Source organism: Neoarius graeffei, chromosome 8 (assembly GCF_027579695.1).
Source record: "Neoarius graeffei isolate fNeoGra1 chromosome 8, fNeoGra1.pri, whole genome shotgun sequence".
Lineage (NCBI taxonomy): Eukaryota > Metazoa > Chordata > Actinopteri > Siluriformes > Ariidae > Neoarius > Neoarius graeffei.
The window spans coordinates 56,976,542-57,000,449 of record NC_083576.1 but is presented as its reverse complement, the minus strand read 5'-3'; the positions used below and the strand labels follow the sequence as shown (position 1 = coordinate 57,000,449).

The following is a 23,908-nucleotide window of genomic DNA, read 5'->3' as shown; positions in this document are numbered from 1 at the left end:
TGAGTTGTTTATTTGTTACACTGAAAATTAAAATAAACAAGTGAGATGGGAAACTTTAAGCTTTTCATTTAGTTGCATAATAATTCTGCACACTAAATGTTGCCTAATAATTCTGCACACTTATATATTCCCCTGAGAAGGCCTAAACTCCCCTTTCCTTTGTTAATCATTCTGGTTTTAGGTTTATTAACAATTTGGATTGACTGAGAGCACTGTATTTGTTCAACGATAAAAGTAATCATCAGGAATACAACTTGCCTAATAATTGTGCACACAGTGTATGTAACTAGAGCCCTACATGAGGCCAACAGGACCAATGCATGTCATAATCACCAAAAACGTTAAAAAATTCTGCAGCATTCTGTTACAGCAAGACCGTTACGGACACTACAGAAAACAACGGAAATGACACGCAAAATCTTTGGCATGTGAAATTTGCAAACATATGCCCCCAGCAACAAGGTTTTTGTATCAAATCATATCACATACTACATAAAATGTCTGTATTTAATTTAAAGTGTTTATTAAAATGCATTAAATAAGATTTCTCAGGCCATTTTCAACTTTGCAGTGACAAAGAAAACAAATTAGGTTCAGCACCCCCCATTGACAAAACTATTGTGAAAGATTTCATTTTTATCGGAATTCCGTGATTCAGCTGTCAATTTGTTCCTCAAAAATCTGCTGATTTACTAAAACGGTTAGTGTTTGACAAATTATTGCCAAGTTTAAGCAGCAATGATGCATTCTGGGGTATTAAATCAAATGAACATGCGTTACATGGTGAAAATGTGCAATATGAAGAGTTTGTCTGATAAAAAAAACTGAAACATGGATTCAGTGGTGGTAAATTATGATCTGGCTTTGAAACGTCATACATTGGCAATGATAGTCTACCATTACAACATATGAAATAGTTTAATAAACATAAATAGAAGGCTGTTACATAGTGTTACATGATCTCAAACAAGTAGGTACATCTGATTGTGGCTGACCCGTGTAATAGTGCTGTTCTGTGCTACTCCTCGGCTGAGTTGGAGGCAGCCAGCGTAGTAGAACAGACCTATAGTTATGCCTTTAGAAATATACTCGGGGTCGCAGCCTATGAAATGCGCTACAGCACTAACGTCTTCATATTTGCACACCCTGCAATGCAAAAGCATTCACTGTTCCTTTAACTACTTTAATTCCCATCACTTGTCTGTGTTCTGACTTGTATCCCTCAGTCTCATAACTATATACACCATGCTTTAAGATACAGTGGTGCTTGAAAGTTTGTGAACCCTTTAGAATTTTCTATATTTCTGCATAACTATGACCTAAAACAACATCGGATTTTCATACAAGTCCTAAAAGTAGATAAAGAGAACCCAGTTAAACAAATGAGACAAAAATATTATACTTGGTCGTTTATTTATTGAGGAAAATGATCCAATATTCCATATCTGTGAGTGGCAAAAGTATGTGAATCTCTAGGATTAGCAGTTAATTTGAAGGTGAAATTAGAGTCAGGTGTTTTTAATCAGTGGGATGACAATCAGGTGTGAGTGGGCACCCTGTTTTATTTAAAGAACAGGGATCTATCAAAGTCTGATCTTCACAACACATGTTTGTGGAAGTACATCATGGCATGAACAAAGGAGATTTCTGAGGACCTCAGAAAAAGCGTTGTTGATGCTCAGCAGGCTGGAAAAGGTTACAAAACCATCTCTAAAGAATTTGGACTCCACCAATCCACAGTCAGACAGATTGTGTACAAATGGAGGAAATTCAAGACCATTGTTACCCTCCCCAGGAGTGCTCGACCAACAAAGATCACTCCAAGAGCAAGGCGTGTAATAGTCAGCGAGGTCACAAAGGGTAACTTCTAAGCAACTGAAGGCCTCTCTCACATTGGCTAATGTTCATGAGTCCACCATTAGAAGAACACTGAACAACAATGGTGTGCATGGCAGGGTTGCAAGGAGAAAGCCACTGCTCTCCAAAAAGAACACTGCTGCTCGTCTGCAGTTTGCTAAAGACCACGTGGACAAGCCAGAAGGCTATTGGAAAAATGTTTTGTGGACAGATGAGATCAAAATAGAACTTTTTGGTTTAAATGAGAAGCATTATGTTTGGAAAAAGGAAAACACTGCATTCCAGCATAAGAACCTTATCCCATCTGTGAAACATGGTGGTGGTAGTATCATGGTTTGGGCCTGTTTTGCTACATCTGGGCCAGGATGGCTTGCCATCCTTGATGGAACAATGGATGCTGAATTATACCAGCAAATTCTAAAGGAAAATGTCGGGACATCTGTCCATGAACTGAATCTCGAGAGAAGGTGGGTCATGCAGCAAGACAACAACCCTAAGCACACAAGTCGTTCTACCAAAGAATGGTTAAAGAAGAAGAAAGTTAATGTTTTGGAATGGCCAAGTCAAAGTCCTGACCTTAATCCAATCGAAATGTTGTGGAAGGACCTGAAGCGAGCAGTTCATGCGAGGAAACCCACCAACATCCCAGAGTTGAAGCTGTTCTGTATGGAGGAATGGGCTAAAATTCCTCCAAGCCGGTGTGCAGGACTGATCAACAGTTACCGGAAATGTTTAGTTGCAGTTATTGCTACACAAGGGGGTCACACCAGATACTGAAAGCAAAGGTTCACATACTTTTGCCACTCACATATGTAATATTGGATCATTTTCCTCAATAAATAAATGACCAAGTATAATATTTTTGTCTCATTTGTTTAACTGGGTTCTCTTTATCTACTTTTTGGACTCGTGTGAAAATCTGATGATGTTTTAGGTCATATTTATGCAGAAATATAGAAAATTCTAAAGGGTTCACAAACTTTCAAGCACCACTGTAAATAACTGAATGATAAGCATAAAACATGAATGGTTAAATTATCATAACTTTAAGGTATACATCATCTGCTACAAATCCTTCTTTGTTCTGAGTCTCTATTTATCACCAATACGCATAGTAACAGTAAAATTCAAGCCCTGTCGTAGGTAAGCATCTATAACTGCTTCTCCATATGACGTATTCATGAAATGTACACCGATCAGCCATAACATTAAAACCACTCACTGGTAAAGTGAATTACATTGATGATGTTGTTACAATGGCATCTATCAAGGGGTGAGATTTATTAGGCAACAAGAGAACAGTCAGTTCTCCAAGTTGATGTGTTGGAAGCAGGAAAAATGGGCAAGCGTAAAGATCTAAGCGACTTTGACAAGGGCTAAATTGTGATGGCTTGGTGACTGGGTCTGATCATCTCCAAAATGGCACATCTTTTGGGGTGTTCCTGGTATTCAGTGGTTAGTACCTACCAAAAGTGGTCCAAGGAAGGACAACCGGTGAACCAGTGACAGGGTCATAGGCATCGAAGGCTAGCCCATATGGTTCAATCCCACAGAAGAGCTACTGTAGCACAAACTGCTGAAAAAATTAATGCTGACACCTTTCTGTTTTAGCCAGCATTAACTTTTTCAGCAGTTTGTGCTACAGTAGCTCTTCTGTGGGATTGGACCATATGGGCTAGCCTTTGTGCCCCGTGCGAATCAATGAGCCTTGGCCGCCAGTGACAAGGGCATTGACATTCTTTTTTTTTTCTTTCTAATAAAAAAATTAATGACGTAGAGAAGAGCCAAACAGTTGACTCAATGTCAACATCAGCCTTGCAAGGTTCAGGATGATTTTAACCAGCAAATAGCGTTTTGGGGCATTTTCAACCCATAAAATGCAAATTTTTATAAAAATGGTCATTTTGCCAATATTAACACCAGCATTGATGTGTTTCATCACAGTCCAGTCATATATTTTAACAGCTATTCCATGATATCGAGTCGTACATGAGCTAATAGCACCGAGTTGGCTATAAGCCATGTACGACGTGATTGAAACTGTTTTATTATAACTACATTCACTGGATTTTGAGAAAGAGAACATTTTTATATTTTGCAAAATCGATAAATAAAAACTTTGCATAAAACGTCCAACAAAATGAGTTCCGCTTAGAATGTAAACAAACCAGCAAAATGACAGTAGCAATTTGTGAAAAATGCTATAATAATAATTCTTGAAAATTTTTTTAAAAAGATACGTTCTTACCATCAAATACTTTTTTTCCATATTTTGTTGCTTTTTTTTTGTATTTTTTGGGGTTTTGTTTTCAAGTAGAGTTTTTATTTCATCCTTGGTTGGTTCAGCAACACGGTCCGCCATTTTGTTTTTCTCTACTCATGGTATATGAGCTGATAGCCTAGTAATAGAGTAGCCAATCGCAATGATCGATTCCGGTCCAGTGAATGTGGACAGAATAATTTAGTTTATGGCTCAAGAAACACATTTAAGTGTAAAGGAACCTCTTTAACTTCAAGATGAAGACATCTCATCTCATTATCTCTAGCCGCTTTATCCTGTTCTACAGGGTCGCAGGCAAGCTGGAGCCTATCCCAGCTGACTACGGGCGAAAGGCGGAGCACACCCTGGACAAGTCACCAGGTCATCACAGGCAAACACAGACAACCATTCACACTCACATCTACAGTCAATTTAGAGTCACCAGTTAACCTAACCTGCATGTCTTTGGACTGTGGGGGAAACCGGAGCACCTGGAGGAAACCCATGCAGACACGGGGAGAACATGTAAACTCCACACAGAAAGGCCCTTGCCGGCCACGGGGCTCGAACCCGGACCTTCTTGCTGTGAGCCGACAGCGCTAACCACTACACCACTGTGCCGCCCCAAGATGAAGACATGAAAAGAGAAATAGTAATGAGAGACTGTGTTAGCAGAAGCTAACAACATTAAATGTATCAATAAATAGATAAAAGGTATCAATGCGTCATTCTTTGCATCATAATTAAGAAGCTGTTAGCATTGGCAAATTGCTGTGCTGTAAGAGGAGGGAGTGTCCTGACCCTCACACCATCACATCACCAAGATGTTGATTATTTTTCCTATAATAGCATGCCCCATTATGTTTTATTCCTTACTTGGGGGAAACCAAAAATAACAATAATGATTCATTCAAATATAAGTAATTGTGATACTCTTACTACTAGACACCAGAGTTAAAATTTTCTTCCAAATTTATTCAAGTGAAGGATCAGTATCCTGTAGAGACTTACTTGACTTGCATGCAAACAATTTTCTCTCTATCTGAATTTGTCTGGCATCCTTCACTAATGACATGCTGCAAGTCTACCTGAATACGTTTCTATGCCCACTTAAAGCTAGACCACCTTTCAGATTTTCCAAATAAAAAGAATTTTCCCCGACACCCAATTATTTTTGTTTAATGGACTGAAAGTTACTGAATTCAAATCACAGACTTCCAATTTTAGTATACATATATATTTTTTAAATAGAACAATTAATGAATTTAGGGCCACGTGGCCCTAAATTCTCCGCTATTTTTTCCTGCTTCACCATGACCCAATTCAAGATACTACGTCATGCATCACGTGGTGGGCTTTCCCCATTTGCGTAGGGCATTGTGGGATACAAATTTGAAACAGGTCAAGATGGCGGCGCGCGTGGTTGCAGCGGCTTACAGCTCTCCTTTTCAGTGCTCTTTTTTTGTTTGTTTTTGTATTTCTTTCTTGCTTGTTTGTGCACCATCGGTTCTGCGAACATCCAGTACACCCGCCAGACACTTTTAGCCATCGGTGACCAACACCAGATATCTGTTTTGAGCGACTTTCACTTCATGCATAACATCCCAGATGACATAGCGAGACCGCCGGGCTCTCCGTGGATTGTTGTCGGGTCTAGGAGGCAACGCAGACAGAAGAGGGAGAGGAAGCAGAAGCGTGGCCACAGGTCCGGTTCTATGCTAAGGCTAAGAAGACAACCACACAAGCCACCTCTACCGAGCCTGTATCTCTCCAATGCTAGATCCCTGGTGCATAAAATGGATGACTTGGAATTACAACTCGCTGGAAATCGCTATGTTCGTGACTGCTGTGTTTTAATTATCACAGAAACCTGGCTTCATCTGGAAATGCCCGATGCTAGCTTGCAGCTAGCAGGTCGCAATCTGCTCCGCTGGGACAGGACCGAGGACTCTGGTAAGAGCAGAGGAGGGGGGCTCTGTATTTACATGCATGATAATTGGTGTAACAACAGAACAATAATAGACAAACACTGTTCCCCAGACCTCGAGTACATGTCTGTAAGATGCCGGCCTTTTTTTCTACCGAGAGAGCTAACTGTGGTGATTGTCACAGCTGTGTATATTCCACCTGACGCCTGTGTAAACACAGCACTCTCTCTCCTGCTGAACACCGTTAACAAACAGCAGCGAGCCCACCCCGATGGTGTTCACATAATTACAGGAGACCTTAATAAGGCCAACTTAAAGACTGTACTGCCGAAGTTTTACCAACATGTTAAGTGTTCCACTAGAGGGGAGAACACTCTGGATCATGTTTACTCCAACATCAAGCACGCATACAGAGCCATACCCCTCCCCCACCTCGGTCAGTCAGACCCTCTTTCCCTCCTGCTCTCCCCAGCCTACACTCCCCTCAGACGCAGAGCCAGGCCCACCACAAGGACTATCACAACCTGGACTAACAATGCACTCTCCAAACTACAGGACTGCTTTAAACAGACAGACTGGGACTTATTTGAACACCAGGAGCTGGAGACATTCACAGGAACGGTGCTGGACGATATCAAGTTCTGCATCGGGAATGTGACGGTGGATAAAAACATCCGGGTCTTCCCAAACCAGAAACCCTGGATGACCAGCCAGGTCTGCTCACTCCTTAGGGCTCGTGACGCTGCCTTCAGGTCAGGTGATAGAGCTCTGTACAGAGCCGCTCGAGCTGATCTGAAAAGAGGAATAAATAAAGCAAAGGCGGACCATAGGCTGCGTATAGAGTCCCATCTGTCCAGCAACAACACACGGGAGGTGTGGCGGGGCATGCAAGACTTCACAAACTTCAGAGACTGTGATGCATCAACTGGAGACTGGAGTGCGCCGCTGGCAGAGGAGCTAAATTGCTTCTTTGCTCGCTTTGAAACATCTCAGCAGCACTCATCTGCTCCAGCCCTGCCCCCACCACCACACAGTTCCTACACCACTCCATTCACTGTACAGGAGCATGATGTCAGATGGGTGCTCCTGACAGTGAACCCCAAGAAAGCTGCCGGCCCAGATGGTGTACCTGGTAAAGTGCTCAGAGCATGCGCCCACCAGCTCACCCCTACCTTCACCAGGATCTTTAACCTCTCCCTGGCTCAGGCAGTCATCCCGCCCTGCCTAAAATCAGCTACAATAATCCCAGTGCCGAAGAAGTCTCCCGTCACCAGCCTGAATGATTACCGTCCTGTGGCCCTCACCCCAGTAATCATGAAGTGCTTCGAGAGACTAGTTCTTCAGCACATCAAGGACCACCTCCCCCCAGACTTCAACCCCTACCAGTTCGTATATCGCGCGAATAGATCCACAGAGGACATTATCGCCATAGCTCTCCACTCTGCGCTGAACCACCTGGAGCAGCAGCAGAGCTACGTCCGCATACTTTTTGTGGATTACAGTTCAGCTTTCAACACAATCCCGGACATCCTTATCAGTAAACTGGACACTCTCGGCCTCCCCCCCCTCACATGTGCATGGATAAAGGACTTTCTTACCAACCGGCCCCAGACTCTGAGACTTGGCCCCCACTTCTCCTCCACCCGCACGTTAAGCACCGGCTCTCCACAGGGCTGTGTGCTGAGCCCCCTCCTGTACTGCCTCTACACCCACGACTGTAGATTTGACCCACAACAACAACCTTATCATCAAGTTTGCTGACGACACCACAGTGGTCGGACTCATCTCAAAGGGAGACAAGGCAGCCTACAGGGAGGAGGTCCTGAAGTTGGCAGCCTGGTGTTCAGAGAATAACCTCGCTCTGAACATCAAGAAAACCAAAGAGCTTATCGTTGACTTCAGGAAGCACAGCACCAACCTAGCCCCCCTTTACATAAACAACAAGTATGTGGAGAGGGTCCACACCTTCCGGTTTCTCGGCGTCCTCATCTCCGCCGACATCTCCTGGTCAGAGAACATTACAGCAGTCATTAAGAAGGCTCAGCAGCGGCTACATTTCCTGAGAGTCCTCAGGAAGCACAACCTGAGCTCCAACCTGCTGCTGACCTTCTACCGCTCATCCATCGAGAGCCTGCTGACGTACTGTATCACAGTATGGTACGGGAGCTGCACTGCTGCAGACAGGGAGAGGCTCCAGAGAGTAGTAAAGGCAGCACAGAAGATCATTGGCTGCCCTCTCCCCTCCCTGATGGACATTTACACCTCCTGCTGCCTTAGCAGAGCTAAGAACATTATCAAGGACAACTCCCACCCTGGCTTTGATCTGTTTGACCTGTTGCCCTCAGGGAGGCGCTACAGGTGCATCAGGACAAAAACAAATAGATTCAAAAACAGCTTCTTTCCAAAAGCCATAACCACCCTGAAGTCGAATATGCTCTGACTTTATAGTCTAACCCCCCTGTGCAATACTTTATTTTATAATGTGACTCTCTTCGTGAAATAATTTATAATGTGCAATACTTTAGAATATGACTCTCTTGTGCAATACTTATAATGTGCAATATCTCACTCCATAATGTGAAACACAACACATATGCCTCAGGACTGTGCACCTTACACCCTCACTTTTTTCTTTTTATTTATTTATTTATTTATTTATTATTATTTATTTTTTTATTCCCCCCCCTACACGCTGTTTGCACTGTTATTGGAGTTGCTTTTAATCTCATTGTACATGGGTATAGTGACAATAAAGGCATTCTATTCTATTCTAAAATGGAGGACATGAGTGTGCAAATGAAATGTGAAAGACCAACTATAGTAACGGAAAGCGAGAAGAAAAGACGTTATGTTATATACAAAGGAAAGGAAATGCAGGACCAAACTAATAAATATCAGTGGTCACTGAGCACCCTGGTGTGATCAGCTATTCATTTAGCGACAGAATGATGTAACCGTCAGTGCATGGTCAAGGTAAACCTGTAGATGACAATAATGCAACACTGTGCATGCCAGCTACCATAAAATCCAAGAGAAGAAGAAAAAGAAGCAAGTAAACCTGCACATGTGCACACGGACTTCCTCTGTCTGATTGACTTTGCGAAGCGAGCGATTTCATGCACATTATTTGCGAGGGAATCCCCTCAAATTAAATAACCTTCCAGCCACATAATGGCCTGTTTTTGTTTTTTTTAGATATTACAGAAATAAACATGGATCACAATGATCAAATTTCTGAGGGAACTAAATTTCACCAATTTTATGAAATCGAAAGGTCGTCTAGCTTTAATGAATGGTCCTTTGATTATTTACTTGTGGTACCTTTTAGCCAAAAGTGCTGCTCTGGTATAGAGTTTGTGCTGGTAGTAGTAAGCTGCAAGATGACCCTGGGCATAAATGTTCCCCCTCGCTGCAGCCTCTGTAAGGCAATAAAAAGCAGCCATCAGGTCCTTAGACACACCGTATCCATATAGGTACTTGATCCCCAGTGCCCCCTGGGACTCCAGGTTGCCATTACCACAAGGCTCAGAATGCCAATAGAAAGCCTAGGATAGACACAATATCAGACTATTATACATATTTTACTGGAAGAAAACTGTTTCTATCATACTTTGGATTTTATCTAGCTTTGTTGAAACTTTTAAGAATCCCGATTTAGCCAGAGAAAGTAGGCTACAAAGCATAAAGGATTTCTGTCACCAAGTCAAGGTAACTGGATCGGACTTCGAAGCTTCATCAGTTGTTCTTACTTCTACAACAAAGCATTTTATCTAAACGCATAATTTTTTTATAGTATGAATGTTATAGTCAATGCTTCACTACCCTTTTGAGATCCTGTATTTCAGGACTGGAATAGAACAAGCCAAGAGAAGACTGAGCTTCCACACTGGCAGTGAGGTTTTCATTGTCTGCTGTGATGAGCCAGTACCTGCATGCATGGAGAGATCCTGCTCAGAACTCAAGGTTTTTTGATTGATTCCTTATTCATTATGGATCAGAAGCTGCTCTGATCACACTCACCTCTCTGCCTCTTCTCTGGAAGCCTGCACTCCATAACCCTGCAGGTAGGCTCTGCCCAGGTTGTACAAAGCTGCATATTTGACACTACGTGTGCCACATTCAGCTATTCTTCTCATATAGTCCACTGCTTTGCTCTGTATGGGATGTTATGGTAGAAAATGGTGGTGTAGTGGTTAGCACAGTTGCCTCACAGCAAGAAGGTTCCGGGTTCAAACCCAGCGGCTGGCGAGGGCCTTTCTGTGTGGAGTTTGCATGTTCTCCCTGTGTCTGCGTGGGTTTCCTCCGGTTTCCCCCACAATCCAAAGACATGCAGTTAGGTTGACGTGGGGCGGCCTTGGGCTGAGGTGCCCTTGAGCAAGGTACCTGACCCCTGACTGCTCCCTGGGTGCTTTGGTGTGGCTGCCCACTGCTCCGAGTGTGTGCGTGTGTTCACTGCTTCAGATGGGTTAAATGCAGAGGATGAATTTCACTGTGCTTGAAGTGTGTATGTGACGAATAAAGGTTTCTTTTCTTCTTCTAGAAAAGAAATGAAGTCATAACCGATTTATTGACTTTACTGGCTGAAATATTGTACATATTATCATTTCTATAGTTCACAACTAATTCACAGGGACTCCACATATCCTAAGCCTAGCAATAAACTCGATATGGTATAGTAGGAGATGTTTGTTTAACATTTATGGAAGGACTCTCTGGTGTATGGAAGTGTCATTAAATTTTCCACCAGGACATAACTTTTTTTTTATATCTGAGTTCTGAGCCTGGTGATGCCATCTAAAAGATGAAAAGCAGCTCTAGGAATTTATAGTAATATGAATTACATCGCAATCACATTGTCATCTGACTATCATTTAATAGCAATATAAATACATGTATCTACAATGACTTCAAGAAATGTGCATTTATAGCAGTCTTGAATCTGTCCACAGTGACAGTGTTGGGAAATACAGAAGCTGGAAGCAAGTTCCGCAATCTGCTTACCTGAGGGACATACGAAGATAGATGGAGCTGGGTGTTAGATTTGGGTACACTGACAAGGTATGGGTGACCACTTGTAGATGCTCGAGTTACTCGTGCTCTAGGTGCTTGAGCAGGCAAGATTTTTGAAAGCTCCACAGAAGGTTGCAGGAAGATGTGGTGGTAGAAAGTGCTGACAATTGCAACTTTCCTCCTATGTTCCAGTGGGAGGATGCCCGCCTTTTGTGGGTCACTGACTTTGAGTAGGCCCAGAGCTTTCCTCTGAAGCCTGTCCAGTAGCTTTAGAGCTGTTGTGCCTGCTCCGCTCCACATTGGAGAAGCATATTCCATAAGGGGGCGGATATAAGCCTTGCAGACCGTAATCCATGCCTGGAGAGGGAGGAGGTTTCTGGTGCACCTGAGGATATGTAACCTCTTAGCAGTCTTTTTGGCAAGGCCTTTGATGTACGGAGTCCAAATCAGTGTGTTGGTAATGATTACACCAAGGAGAATTATACTCTGTGTGGGCTTTAGCTCTTCTTTCATGAAATAAAGAGGAGGGTGGTTCTGAGTCCGCTTTCTGCTTATGATCATCTCCTCAGTTTGACTTGCATTAAATGTTATGCACCAGTCAGAAACCCACTTTTCAACTGAGTCAAGATCACGCTGTAGGCTGTCAGCACAAATGCTTCTTACGCCTGGATTTTTTATGACAATGTGCAGTGTTGAGTCATCAGCAAATAGGTGAAGGTCATTCTCCAAGTGTGAGGCAAGAACATCAATTAACATAAGAAAAAGCAAAGGCCCTAAAACACTGCCTTGGGGAACTCCAGCAGATATGGGCACTGATGAAGAGGTAAACCCGTCAAGTACAACTGATTGGCATCTACCAGCTAAGAAGGATGAGATCCAGCCGTGTAGGTCACCTTGGATACCGAACAAAGTTAATTTGGACAAAAGACCACGGTACCATACACGATCAAACGCTTTCTTGATGTTGAGGGCAAGAACTCTGATTTCTTTCTGAGAGTCCAGGGCATTGTTCCACCACTGACTAATTAGATTAGATTAGATTAGATTAGATTAGATTAGATTAGATTAGATTAGATTAGATTAGATTAGATTAGATTAGATTAGATTAGATTAGATAAAACTTTATTGATCCCTTTGGGCGGGTTCCCTCAGGGAAATTAAGATTCCAGCAGCATCATTACAGATAAACAGAGAAAATAAATAGAGAAAAAATTTCTAGATAAATTAAAATAAATTAAGTATTTACATATACAAATATAAAAAGAATAAGATATGGGGAAGAGAGGAAGGGGGGGAGAAGTGGGGTTAGGGTAAGTGTGTGTGTGTGTGGGGGGAAGCAGGAAAGATATTGCACATTATATTGCACATTATATTGCACATTGTCCAGTATTGCTTATTGTTAGGCTAGGCTACTGCTCCTTCCCGTCCTCTGTCCTCCTGTTACCCCTCCTCCCCCCCAGAGAGGAGTTGTACAGTCTGATGGCATGAGGGACAAAGGAGTTTTTGAGTCTGTTCGTCCTGCACTTGGGAAGGAGCATTCTGTCACTGAACAGGCTCCTCTGGTTGCTGATGACGGTGTGCAGAGGGTGACTGGCATTGTCCATGATGTTCAATAGTTTGTCCATAGACCTTTTCTCTGCCACCGTTACCAGAGAGTCCAGCTTCATGCCAACCACAGAGCTGGCCCGCCTGATCAGTTTGTCCAGCCTGGATGTGTCCTTCTTGGATGTGCTGAACCCCCAGCACACCACGGTGTAAAACAGGACACTGGCGACCACAGACTGATAGAACATCCACAGGCATTTCCTGCAGATGTTAAAGGACTGCAGCCTCCTAAGGAAGTATAGCCTGCTCTGTCCCTTCCTGTACAAGTGGTTGGTGTTGCAAGTCCAGTCCAGCCACAGCCCGAGGTACTTGTAGGAATCCACAGCCTCCACCTCGACTCCCTCGATCAGAACTGGTCGTGACCTTGGTCTGGACCTCCCAAAGTCATTGACCAGCTCCTTGGTCTTTGAAGTGTTGAGCTGCAGATGGTTCCTGTTGCACCACACAGCAAAGTCCCTCACCAGGCTCCTATACTCCTCCTCTCTGTCGTCACTGATACACCCAACGATGGCTGTGTCATCGGCAAACTTCTGAATGTGACACAGCTTCGAGCTGTAGCAGAAGTCCGCGGTGTACAGGGTGAAGAGAAGAGGGGCCAGCACCATGCCCTGGGGTGCTTCGGTGCTGCTAATTACAGTGTCAGATGTGATGTCCTTCAGCCAGACGTACTGCGGCCTGTCAGTGAGGTAGCTGGAGATCCAGGTGACCAGGCAGGGTTCCACTTGCATCCTGTTTAGTTTGTCCTGAAGCAATAGGGGCTGGATGGTGTTGAAGGCACTCGAGAAGTCCAAGAAGAGGATCCTCACTGTGCCATTTCCCTTATCCAGATGCGAGTGGGCTCAGTGTAGCAGGTAGAGGATGGCGTCTTCCACACCAACACCTGCCCGGTATGCAAACTGCAGACAGTCCTGGGCATGTTGTACCTGGGGTCTGAGGAGGCTGAGGAAGAGCCGCTCCAACGTCTTCATCAGATGTGAAGTGAGTGCCACCGGTCGGAAGTCGTTCAGCTCGCTGGGCCAATTCTTTTGGGGAACTGGAACAATACATGATGTCTTCCAGAGGGTTGGCACTTTCCCCAGCTGCAGGCTGAGGTTGAAGATGTGTTGGAGTGGTTCAACCAGTTCAGCAGCGCAGGTCTTCAGTAGTCGTGGAGGCACCTTGTCTGGGCCTGCTGCTTTCCTGGGGTGAAGCTTCCTCAGTTGACCTCTGACCTGGTCTGCAGTAACGCATAGAGGAGTCTCTGTTGAGGAGGGGGAGGAGGGGGCTGCTGTGATGACTGGGGGGGAGGTGTGTTGAGGGAAGAAGGAGAAATGGCTGCAGTGAGGGAGAGGGTGGGGGGGACGTGGGCTGGTTGAACCGATTAAAGAAGTCATTCAACTCGTTCGCCCTCTTCACTGTCCCCTCCACAACTCTGGTCTTTGTATTGTGGCCTGTGATGGTTTTCACACCTTCCCAGACCTCCCTCATGCTGTTCTCCTTCAGCTTCTGCTCCACCTTTCTCCTGTAGCTGTCCTTAGCTTCCCTCATGCAGCGTTTCACCTCCTGCTGTGCTGCTTTCATCGCCTCCCTATCCCTGCTCCTGAAGGCGGCCTTCTTCCTGTTGAGGACAGCTTTGACTTCCTGTGTTACCCATGGCTTGTTATTAGGGTAACACCGTACAGTCTTAGCGGGGGAGACCACGTCTGCATAGAAGTTGAGGTAATCTGTCAGACAATGTGTCAGCCCCTCTATGTCCTCACAGTGTGGGCTAAGCAGCACATCCCAGTCCATGATGTCATAGCAGTCTCTGAGGGTGTCTTCCATTTCAGGGGACCACCTCCTGATGGAGCTAGTTGTTGCAGGCTGCCTTTGAACCAGGGGGATGTACTTCGGCTGTAGAAGAACCAGGTTGTTGTCAGACTTCCCTAGTGGGGGGAGGGGTGTGGCTCTGTATGCATCCCTCACATTAGCATACAGCAAGTCAATTGTCCTGTTGTTCCTTGTTGGACAATCCACAGCCTGGTAAAAAGCAGCCAAAGTAGAGTCCAAAGTAGCATGATTAAAGTCCCCAGAAATGATGATAAATGCCTCAGGGTGCTGTGTCTGCAGCCTTGCTGTGACAGAGTGAATCCTCTCACATGCAGTGGCTGCGTCTGCCCTCGGAGGGATGTAAACACAGATGGTGATCACATGACTGAACTCCCTCGGCAGATAATATGGCCGCAGGCTAACGGCTAGCAGCTCCAAGTCCGGGCGACATAAAACTGTCTTTACGGAGATATGTCCCGGGTTACACCAGCGGTTGTTAACATAAATGATGAGTCCCCCACCTTTGCGTTTCCCGCATGTGTTAGTGTCTCTGTCGGCTCTCACAGCAGTGAATCCCCGCAGGTCCACGTTAGCATCCGGTACAAGGTGTGTTAGCCATGTCTCCGTAAAGATAAATAAGCTGCTCTCCCGGTAAATCCGCTGGTTGTTCAGAGCAGAAAGCTCGTCGACTTTATTCGGTAGCGAGTTCACATTCCCCATGATAACGGAGGGAATGGATGGTTTGTAGTGCCACCGGTTGTCCGCTAGCCTAGCCTTTAGCTTAGCTCCAGCTTTGCAGCCCCTGCGTTTCCTCCTCAGCTCCGCCGGGATGGGGTGTCGTATCCTGGCTCATCCCATTGTTTTCCGGGCCAGCAGCTCCTTTCTCAAATAAGTGAGAAAACTGGCTCCTGGTTGCATGTTAAAGTTAAATATATCCATGTTATATAGTAAAACACACTATGTCTTCGTAAGAAGAGCAAAAAAGTAAAAAAAAAAGGTGGAAAAAAGAGGTTTAAAGAGCTAAATCTACAGCGCTACTGGAGAGGCAGCCATCTCACACAGCGCCCAAACTATTAGTAATGTATGAAAGCATGTCGATTGTCAATCTCCTCTCACGAAATCCATACTGGCTATCACAGAGCATCTGATGCTTGTCAAGATGTTTACAAATGTGGTCACAGACAATGCTTTCCATAACCTTAGATATTATAGGCAGTAGTGAAATAGGCCTGTAGTTGGAGGGATCGTGTTTATTTCCCTTTTTAGGTACTGCTATCACATGGGCAGATTTCCAGTCAGAGGGAACTGTCTTGGAGTCAAAAGAAATCTGAAAAAGTTTGGCAAGTACTGGAGCAAGCTCAGGAGCACACTTCTTAAGGACTGTTGCCGAGATCCCGTCAGGGCCATTGGCCTTGGAGGTGTCCAGACTACAGAGTTTCTGCAGTACAGTTTGAGGCCAAAATTTAATGGTGGAAAGAATTGCATTGGTTTTTGGTAATAACTTTGGAGGACTCTTGCCATTGTCATTGAAGTGAGTGTTAGCAGCAAAGGTCCTATTCAACAACTCAGCCTTGTCTTTCGCCTCACTTACAGTTTGACCACCACCGGCTAGTGGCCTAGTGGTAGCGTGTCCACCTCTCGATCGTGAGTTCTAGTCACGGTCGGGACATACCAAAGACCATCATAAAAATGGTACCTACTACCATCTGGCAAGGCATGCTGCAATACAGATGCGAGTGGGGAGTTAAACTCTCGTGGTTACCAGAGGACTAACCCCCCACTGTAACCCTAGTTATGTGATAGGCGAGAGGCCGAGGGCTGCGGAAACGGAGATCGGCGCCACACGGTGCGGGAAGGACTTTAACTTTAACAGTTTGACCACCACTTACAAGTTGAGGGACAGAAGAGGTTTTGTTACTGTCAGTCACAGATTTGACAAGTTTCCACCACTGCTTGTTGTCTGCATGTTTGAGATTCTGCTCTAGATGCTGTGAAAACTGCATGCAAGCACGGCGTAATGTAGGCTGGCATTCAGACTCAGAATCCATGTGCAAAGCCCAGGAATCTTTCGTATGATCATTTTGCCAGTTTTTGAATGCATTGTTTCCTTTGGACTGCTAGTTTGCACTCGTCATTAAACCAGGGTTTATCAGAGTATGGATGTTTAGTAGTTTTGGAGGGAATGAAAAAGTCCAGTAATGTTCTCCTTAACACAAGCCCATGCTTCATTTGCACTTTGCCCTTTCAAAAGAAAGGACCACTTGATTTCAGCCAGGTATGATCGTTTGCCATCCCAGTCAGCTTTGTCATAGTTCCAAATTTTGCGTTTGCCGGGTTTGCTCTGTGTTGGTAGTTTGTAATGAGCCACAGAGGATACCACACAGTGGTCAGAGGAGCCAAGAGGAGCGCTAATGGTGACAAGATGGTTGTCTGGGGAAGTAGTAAGGAAGAGATCCAGTTTGGAACAGTTGCCATCGTTACCAAACCTGGTAGGTCCGTCAACAAGTTGGTGGAAGTTGTTGAGTATTGCAAATTCATATGCACATTCTCCATGCACATCAGTGTTTTTGCTACCTAGCCAGTCTTCATGGTGGGCATTGAGATCCCCAAGAACAATGAGATGAGATATTCTCAGATATGATATCATACACAGAGTCATCATCTGATGGCAGTCTATAGATTAGATTAGATTAGATTAGATTAGATTAGATGAGATTAGATTAGATTAGATTAGATGAGATGAGATGAGATGAGATTAGATTAGAGATAGATTAGATTAGATAAAACTTTATTGATCCCTTTGGGAAGGTTCCCTCAGGGAAATTAAGATTTCAGCAGTATCATTACAGACAAACAGAGAAAAGAAATACAGAAAACTTCTAGATAAATTAAAATAAAGTATTTACATATACAAATATAAAAAGCATAAGATATGGGAAAGAGAGGAAGGGGGGAGAGAGAGGAGGAGGGGAAAAAAGGGGAGGGGGCAGCAGGAGAGATATTGCACTTTATATTGCACATTGTCCGGTATTGCTCATTGTTAGGCACAAAACATGAAAATCGTACGACCTGGAAGGAGTAGTTTCAGACAAATCAATTCATCACATGGGTGCTCAAAGTCAGTTGATCTTGTAGTGGTAATGACATCACTGTAATATACTACAAACCCGCCCCAACCAGAATCATTGGATCTGTCCCGTCTGAAAAAGGAATAACCTGGTACAACAAGTAGCTCATCGTCTATCTTACTGTTTAAGAAAGTTTCAGACACACAGAAAATATGAGGCTGTGTTGAAAGTAGGTCATGTTCCAGGTAGTCCTAATTGGTTCGTAGGCCTCTGATATTTGTGAGACAAGCAATAAAGTTATTTTGATGAGGGCCTGGGTTTGGGTGGATGTCACCACAGGTAAGTGACAGAATCATTAGTAGTATCATAAGTTCAATCACAATTCCAAAATCATAGTCCATATTTGCAAAGGTCATCAACATGTAATCAGTCCGTTTCGAGGCTTTCCTTAATTGCAAAGTAACAACAAAATAAGATAACTTGGGCAGTTAACCCAAGCCAAATATAACCAGGGGCTGAAGCCACTTGCTCCTGGGACTGAAACAGGGTCTCCCCCTTCACACCCTGTACGGATGCAAGCTAGTCATCCCCGTAGGGAGCTTGGCCGGCCAGGAGTCGAGACTCTCAGACTCTCAGCCTCCCCAATTACTTGATGTAACATGATGTCTCACATGATGTTCCCTAATATTAAATGTCATTATAAATTAAAAAACGATAACATGTGCTTCTTTATTCAATAAATAAATGTAATAGTCATTGGGAAACTGATGTGGTGTTAGAGGAACAAAACACTTTTGGAAGATGCTGTTAGAGGAAAATAATCAGCTTAGGAGAGGTAATTGCATGATTATTTTCCTATAACATCAAATACACATCTAATTAAGGACAGGATAGAGTATACTTCTCTTTCAGGAGTTCAGAGATCTCTTGTTATGGTGAGATTATAGAGGAAGTAGGAGCTAGGAATGATTCCACTACCTTTATTGTAACTCTACTTCTGAATCCTGTGGGACAGCATCATTCAAACGAAACTCACAGGGTCTGCTGTGGTACCAAATCCATCATTGTACTTAACAGCCAGCTGGTAGAGAGCATGAAGTTCTCTATCTTTAATCTCATCAAATACAGCCTCAGCTTCTGTATAGTGACCCTGCCGCATAAGATGAATGATCACAAATTGACATAAATCAGGATGTTGAGCACAGACTGGTAATTCGATTTTGGTGGCCTGTGATTATCTTGGAAAAAGCAAACGCCCTAAAAAAAATCCATTAATGTAATCCATATACCCACCGCACCCCTCCCACTCAGCGATCTCTCACTGCCCATCTGCATCTAACATCACTGAGTCTCACAAACATGGAGCAATGGAATTATTATTACCTCCTCTTAGTAGAGCTGTCCTAACAGGAAGCTGGCCTGTGTGTCTCCTGCCTCACCCTTGCTCTTCAGCAGCTTCTCAGCCTTCTCGACCTGGCGTTCTGCTTTAAAATCCATTCACATGTTAGACATTTCCAGCATCGATTAGAGAAACCATCTTACAATAAAGACATGTCCTAAATGTCTTCCCAGGCATTCCTCGGAGACTATATTAGAATAGAATATGTTAAGCAAATGTTAATTTTGCTTGCACTTTATGTTGTTTGTGTAGTTTATAGTCTGCAATGTTTGCACACATGCACTTTATGTCGTTATATGTAGATTTGTAGTCCTGTGATGTTTCATGTAGCGCCATGGTCCTGGAGAAACGTTGTTTTGTTTTAACTGTATACTGTACCAACTGTATATGGTTGAAATGACAATAAAAAATCATTGACTTACTAAATTGTAAGGGAAGAATACTACTAATGCACGAGCTCTTATTTACTTTTTTTTAAACAGAATTTGTGCATGTGGAGATCTCTAAAATGTCAGTAACCCCCAACCCTCTTTACAACCACTCGTCACATGGATGATCATGTGACTTTATGATGATGATGAGTTTATTGAGTAAATAATGTACAAAATACAAGTATAGTGCACATTAAAATACATGGATAGCACAATAAAGTGTAAACACTTATTTCCATTGTGGTCCAGGCACATCAAGTGGCAAAAAAGGGGGTATAAACAAAAGAGAAAAAAAAGAAGTATAGGAGCTATGCAAAATAAAACATGGCATGAACTAGAAGGTAGACTAGGACATAATAAAAGGACTTTGTGATTGCTGATAAAATTGATCAAATTAAAAAAAAAATTCTAAATGTGTCTTAAAGAAGAATAAATGTACCTGTTTTACACGTACTGATTAACATGTCAGCTCTTTCAGCACATACCTAATAATAAACCACATTAATGCATGTACATTTTAATGCACATGCAAATAGCAATCAAGTAGCTAATACTTAGTGTGCTCAAGGCTACCTGAATTCCCATCAGCTTTCAACACCTCATGGTTCTCATAAACACTGAAAATAGCCTCGAGCAGTTTGCCTGTTCTGATTTTCTGCAGGTTTTGGATCTTGTGAGCACTCTGGTCGGAGCAATCCATCACTCCGTAAAGGACGGACAGCATTTTAACACAGTAACAAAGATTAGAGATGTTAATACGTCGATTAAAGTAGATAAACCTGATGATTAGTTGTGCTTACTCCTGGTTTTAGTAGTTGACCGCTGAGTACAACCATCTCCTTGACAACCAGTTGCTTAGTGATGCTCTGGCATTGATTTATATCCAGTGTTCAGTGGTTGTTGAAGACAATTACTACCATTAGATTTTAAAGATCTAGTCGGATAAACTCATTCCCCCAACACCCAAACTGTTGCCACACTGTAAATAAAACTCAAGCTCTTGTGTTTACCTTTGGGACAAAACACTAAACACGTGCTCCATGACAAACTCCTTCAATAGTTTTCCCCTAGTATTCCCACTGCACTCCTAAACACATATTATTATTACTATTACTACTAATTTTTCTTCTAACCCTTTCTTAATGTAGAAACTTCTTTCAAATTTTGTTAAATGGGTCTTGTAAATGACACAGGCCATCTATCTATCTATCTATCTATCTATCTATCTATCTATCTATCTATCTATCTATCTATCTATCTCTTCATTTATATCTTCAACTTTCCCATCTCTTAATTTCAGTGTCAATACTCTGCAGACCCCTCCCCATGTCTGTTTCTTTATTTCTTTCTATCTTAATATGTAACTTCTCCATTTCTTTAATCTCTCTCTCTCTCTTCACTCACTCACTCATTCGGTTTATCTATCTATTTTCTTTATTTATTTCTCTTTCCCAATGTTCCCAATGTTTGTATTTATCAGCTTGCAATCTCTCTTCTTCCTCTTCTTCTTCTTCTTCTTCTCCTCTCTCTGCTTACATTAAATATCTCTTCAACTCTCTGTTTTTATTATACAATATTTTTTTTACATTTTTTTTCCCTTGCATGGACTAGTATTTCCTTCAGGAAATAAAAAAACTACTTATTACTACTACTAATTTTTCTTCTAACCGTTTCTTAATGTAGAAACTTCTTTCAAATTTTGTTAAATGGGACTTGTAAATGACACAGGCCAGCCAGCTATCTATCTATCTATCTATCTATCTATCTATCTATCTATCTATCTATCTATCTATCTATCTCTTCATTTATATTTTCAGCTTCCTCATCTCTTAATTTCAGTGTCAATACTCTGCAGACCCCTCCCCATGTCTGTTTCTTTATTTCTTTCTATCTTAATATGTAACTTCTCCATTTCTTTAATCTCTCTCTCTCTCTCTCTCTTCACTCACTCATTTGGTTTATCTATCTGTTTTCTTTATTTATTTCTCTTTCCCAGTGTTTGTATTGATCAGCTTGCAATTTCTCTTCTGCTTCTTCTCTCTCTCTCTCTCTCTCTGCCTACATTAAATATCTCTTAAACTCTCTGTTTTTATTATACAATATTTATTTATCTATTTATTTATTTGCTTTGCATGGACTAGTATTTCCTTCAGGAAATACAAAACAACTTCTTCTTATGTACTGTATTTAGCTGGAGTTAGAGAAATAACGAAGAGTAGGGAAACATCTTACCAAGAAAACAAACAGCCTCAAATGAAATTCAGGCTCCAATTATTATTATTATTATTATTATTATTATTATTATTATTAACAATAACTTGCGTAATTTTATTTCATTTCGCTCACATTATTTGCGACATACCTTCACAAGTTTCTATTCAAAGTTAATCTCTATATATCCAACAGCATCAGACTGAATAATGCCAGAGGCGGACACTTATTTTGACTTTGTGTGAACTCGCCCTCGGCAGTCGTGTCTGAGTTCACAGTGCTGCCAGGCTCAGCGAACCTCTGGTCCATTTCGAAGAGCTAGCGAGTTAACTTGAATTCAGAATGGCATCAGTTGAGGAAATGTCTAATGCTGTGTCAGATGCGGTCAGGGAGGTGATGGCAAACTATGGAAATGTGGAAGAAGACTTAAACATGGATGTGGAAGAGTCTCTGAACGGCGGATATGTGTTTTACAGGTAAATACTGCAGCTGAGTGGCTGCTTTGCTAGCTGGTTAGCATAGCTAGCTGCTGAAGTTCTTGTAGTCGCTTAGGGCTTTATGAAGTTCACCTGATTCGCTGTGAATCATTCAGTGATTACTGTATTTCCTGGGAAAATGTTAGGTATGAGATTATCATATTGGGTTTTGTTTAAAAGGGTCATTCGAGCGGTTTCTGAAACTAGCAGAGCTGATTAGCCGGTTATTTACAGTCAGTTCTTTTGAACACTCGGCTGCTAGCTTGCTTGTTCCACTGCTGTACATCACATCACAGCCCAGCCGGTTCTGACCAGATACCGCTTAGCCAGCTAGTAAGTTTTCTAGCTTCCTAATTCCCTGACCATTATATTAGTTCTTTTATAATTGCCTTATTGTTGTGATATATATTTTTCCAAGTAACTTGTCTATCTAGCACTTGGATTAGGAATTCAGAAACCGTTTCCTTTCTGCCGGCCTGACAGAGATGTACAACCCCCCCCATTCCGTACACCCCCCCCTATTCCAAACCCCCCCCATTCCAAACAACCCCCTATTCCGTACACCCCCCCATTCCAAACAACCCCCCCTATTCCAAACAACCCTCTATTCCGTACACCCCCCTATTCCGTACACCCCCCTATTCCAAACAACCCCCCCATTCCGTACACCCCCCCTATTCCAAACCCCCCCCTATTCCAAACCCCCCCCTATTCCGTACACCCCCCCATTCCAAACAACCCCCTATTCCAAACAACCCCCCCTATTCCAAACAACCCCCCCATTCCGTACACCCCCCCATTCCAAACCCCCCCCTATTCCAAACCCCCCCCTATTCCAAACAACCCCCCCATTCCAAACAACCCCCCCATTCCAAACAACCCCCCCATTCCGTACACCCCCCCTATTCCAAACAACCCCCCCATTCCGTACAACCCCCTATTCCAAACAACCCCCTATTCCAAACAACCCCCTATTCCGTACACCCCCCCATTCCAAACAACCCCCCCCATTCCAAACAACCCCCTATTCCAAACACCCCCCCCATTCCAAACAACCCCCTATTCCGTACACCCCCCCATTCCAAACAACCCCCTATTCCGTACACCCCCCCTATTCCAAACAACCCCCTATTCCGTACACCCCCCCCTATTCCGTACACCCCCCCTATTCCGTACACCCCCCCTATTCCAAACAACCCCCCCATTCCAAACAACCCCCCCTATTCCAAACAAACACACAAAGGAAAATAAGTTGGGACGCTGTGAAACGTAAATAAAAACAGAATGCAATGATTTACACATGCTTTTCAACTTGTATTCAATTAAATACAATACAAAGACAATATATTTACTGTTGAAGTTCTTCTTCCTCCTCTTCTTAGTAAATATACTGTACACTCATTCTGAATTCATGTTCCAAAAAATTTGGGACAGGATCAGCAAAAGACTGGGAAAGTTGCAGAATGCCCAAAAAACCACCTGTTTGGAACATTCTACAGGTAAACTTGGTAATTGGAAAGGTTCAGCCATTCACAAACACGGATGGGGCAAGGTTCACCACTTTATGAAAAACTGCATGAGTAGAAGAAGAAACCTTTATTTGTCACATGCACACTTCAAGCAGAGTGAAATTCATCCTCTGCATTTAACCCATCTGAAGCAGTGAACACACACGGACACACTACAACGCCCGGGGAGCAGTCAGGGGTTAAGTACCTTCAAGGGCACTTCAGCCCAAGGCCGCCCCACGTTAACCTAAGTGCATGTCTTTGGACTGTGGGGGAAACCGGAGCACCGGGAGGAAACCCACACAGACATGGGGAGAACATGCAAACTCCACACAGAAAGGCCCTCATCAGCCACTGGGCTCGAACC

The 23,908-nt window shown here is 43.2% G+C and overlaps 2 protein-coding genes across 2 annotated transcripts in view; one reads left to right on the top strand and one right to left on the bottom strand.

The window, feature by feature from the left end:
* Positions 1-962: 962 nt before the first annotated feature.
* Positions 963-20,070, bottom strand: lrp2bp (LRP2 binding protein). Its single transcript, XM_060926724.1, is given in 7 exon segments — positions 963-1,146; positions 9,367-9,590; positions 9,868-9,973; positions 10,066-10,199; positions 18,553-18,666; positions 18,900-19,000; positions 19,920-20,070. Coding segments are annotated over 7 exon segments (1,014 nt in total).
* A 1,749-nt stretch (positions 20,071-21,819) lies between these two features.
* Positions 21,820-23,908, top strand: part of fnta (farnesyltransferase, CAAX box, alpha) — a 31,126-nt gene continuing 29,037 nt past the window's right edge. The window contains exon 1 of the mRNA XM_060927887.1: positions 21,820-22,033. Coding sequence (XP_060783870.1) covers positions 21,900-22,033 — 134 coding nt within the window. The 5' untranslated portion in view covers positions 21,820-21,899. The remainder of the gene's footprint in view (positions 22,034-23,908) is intronic.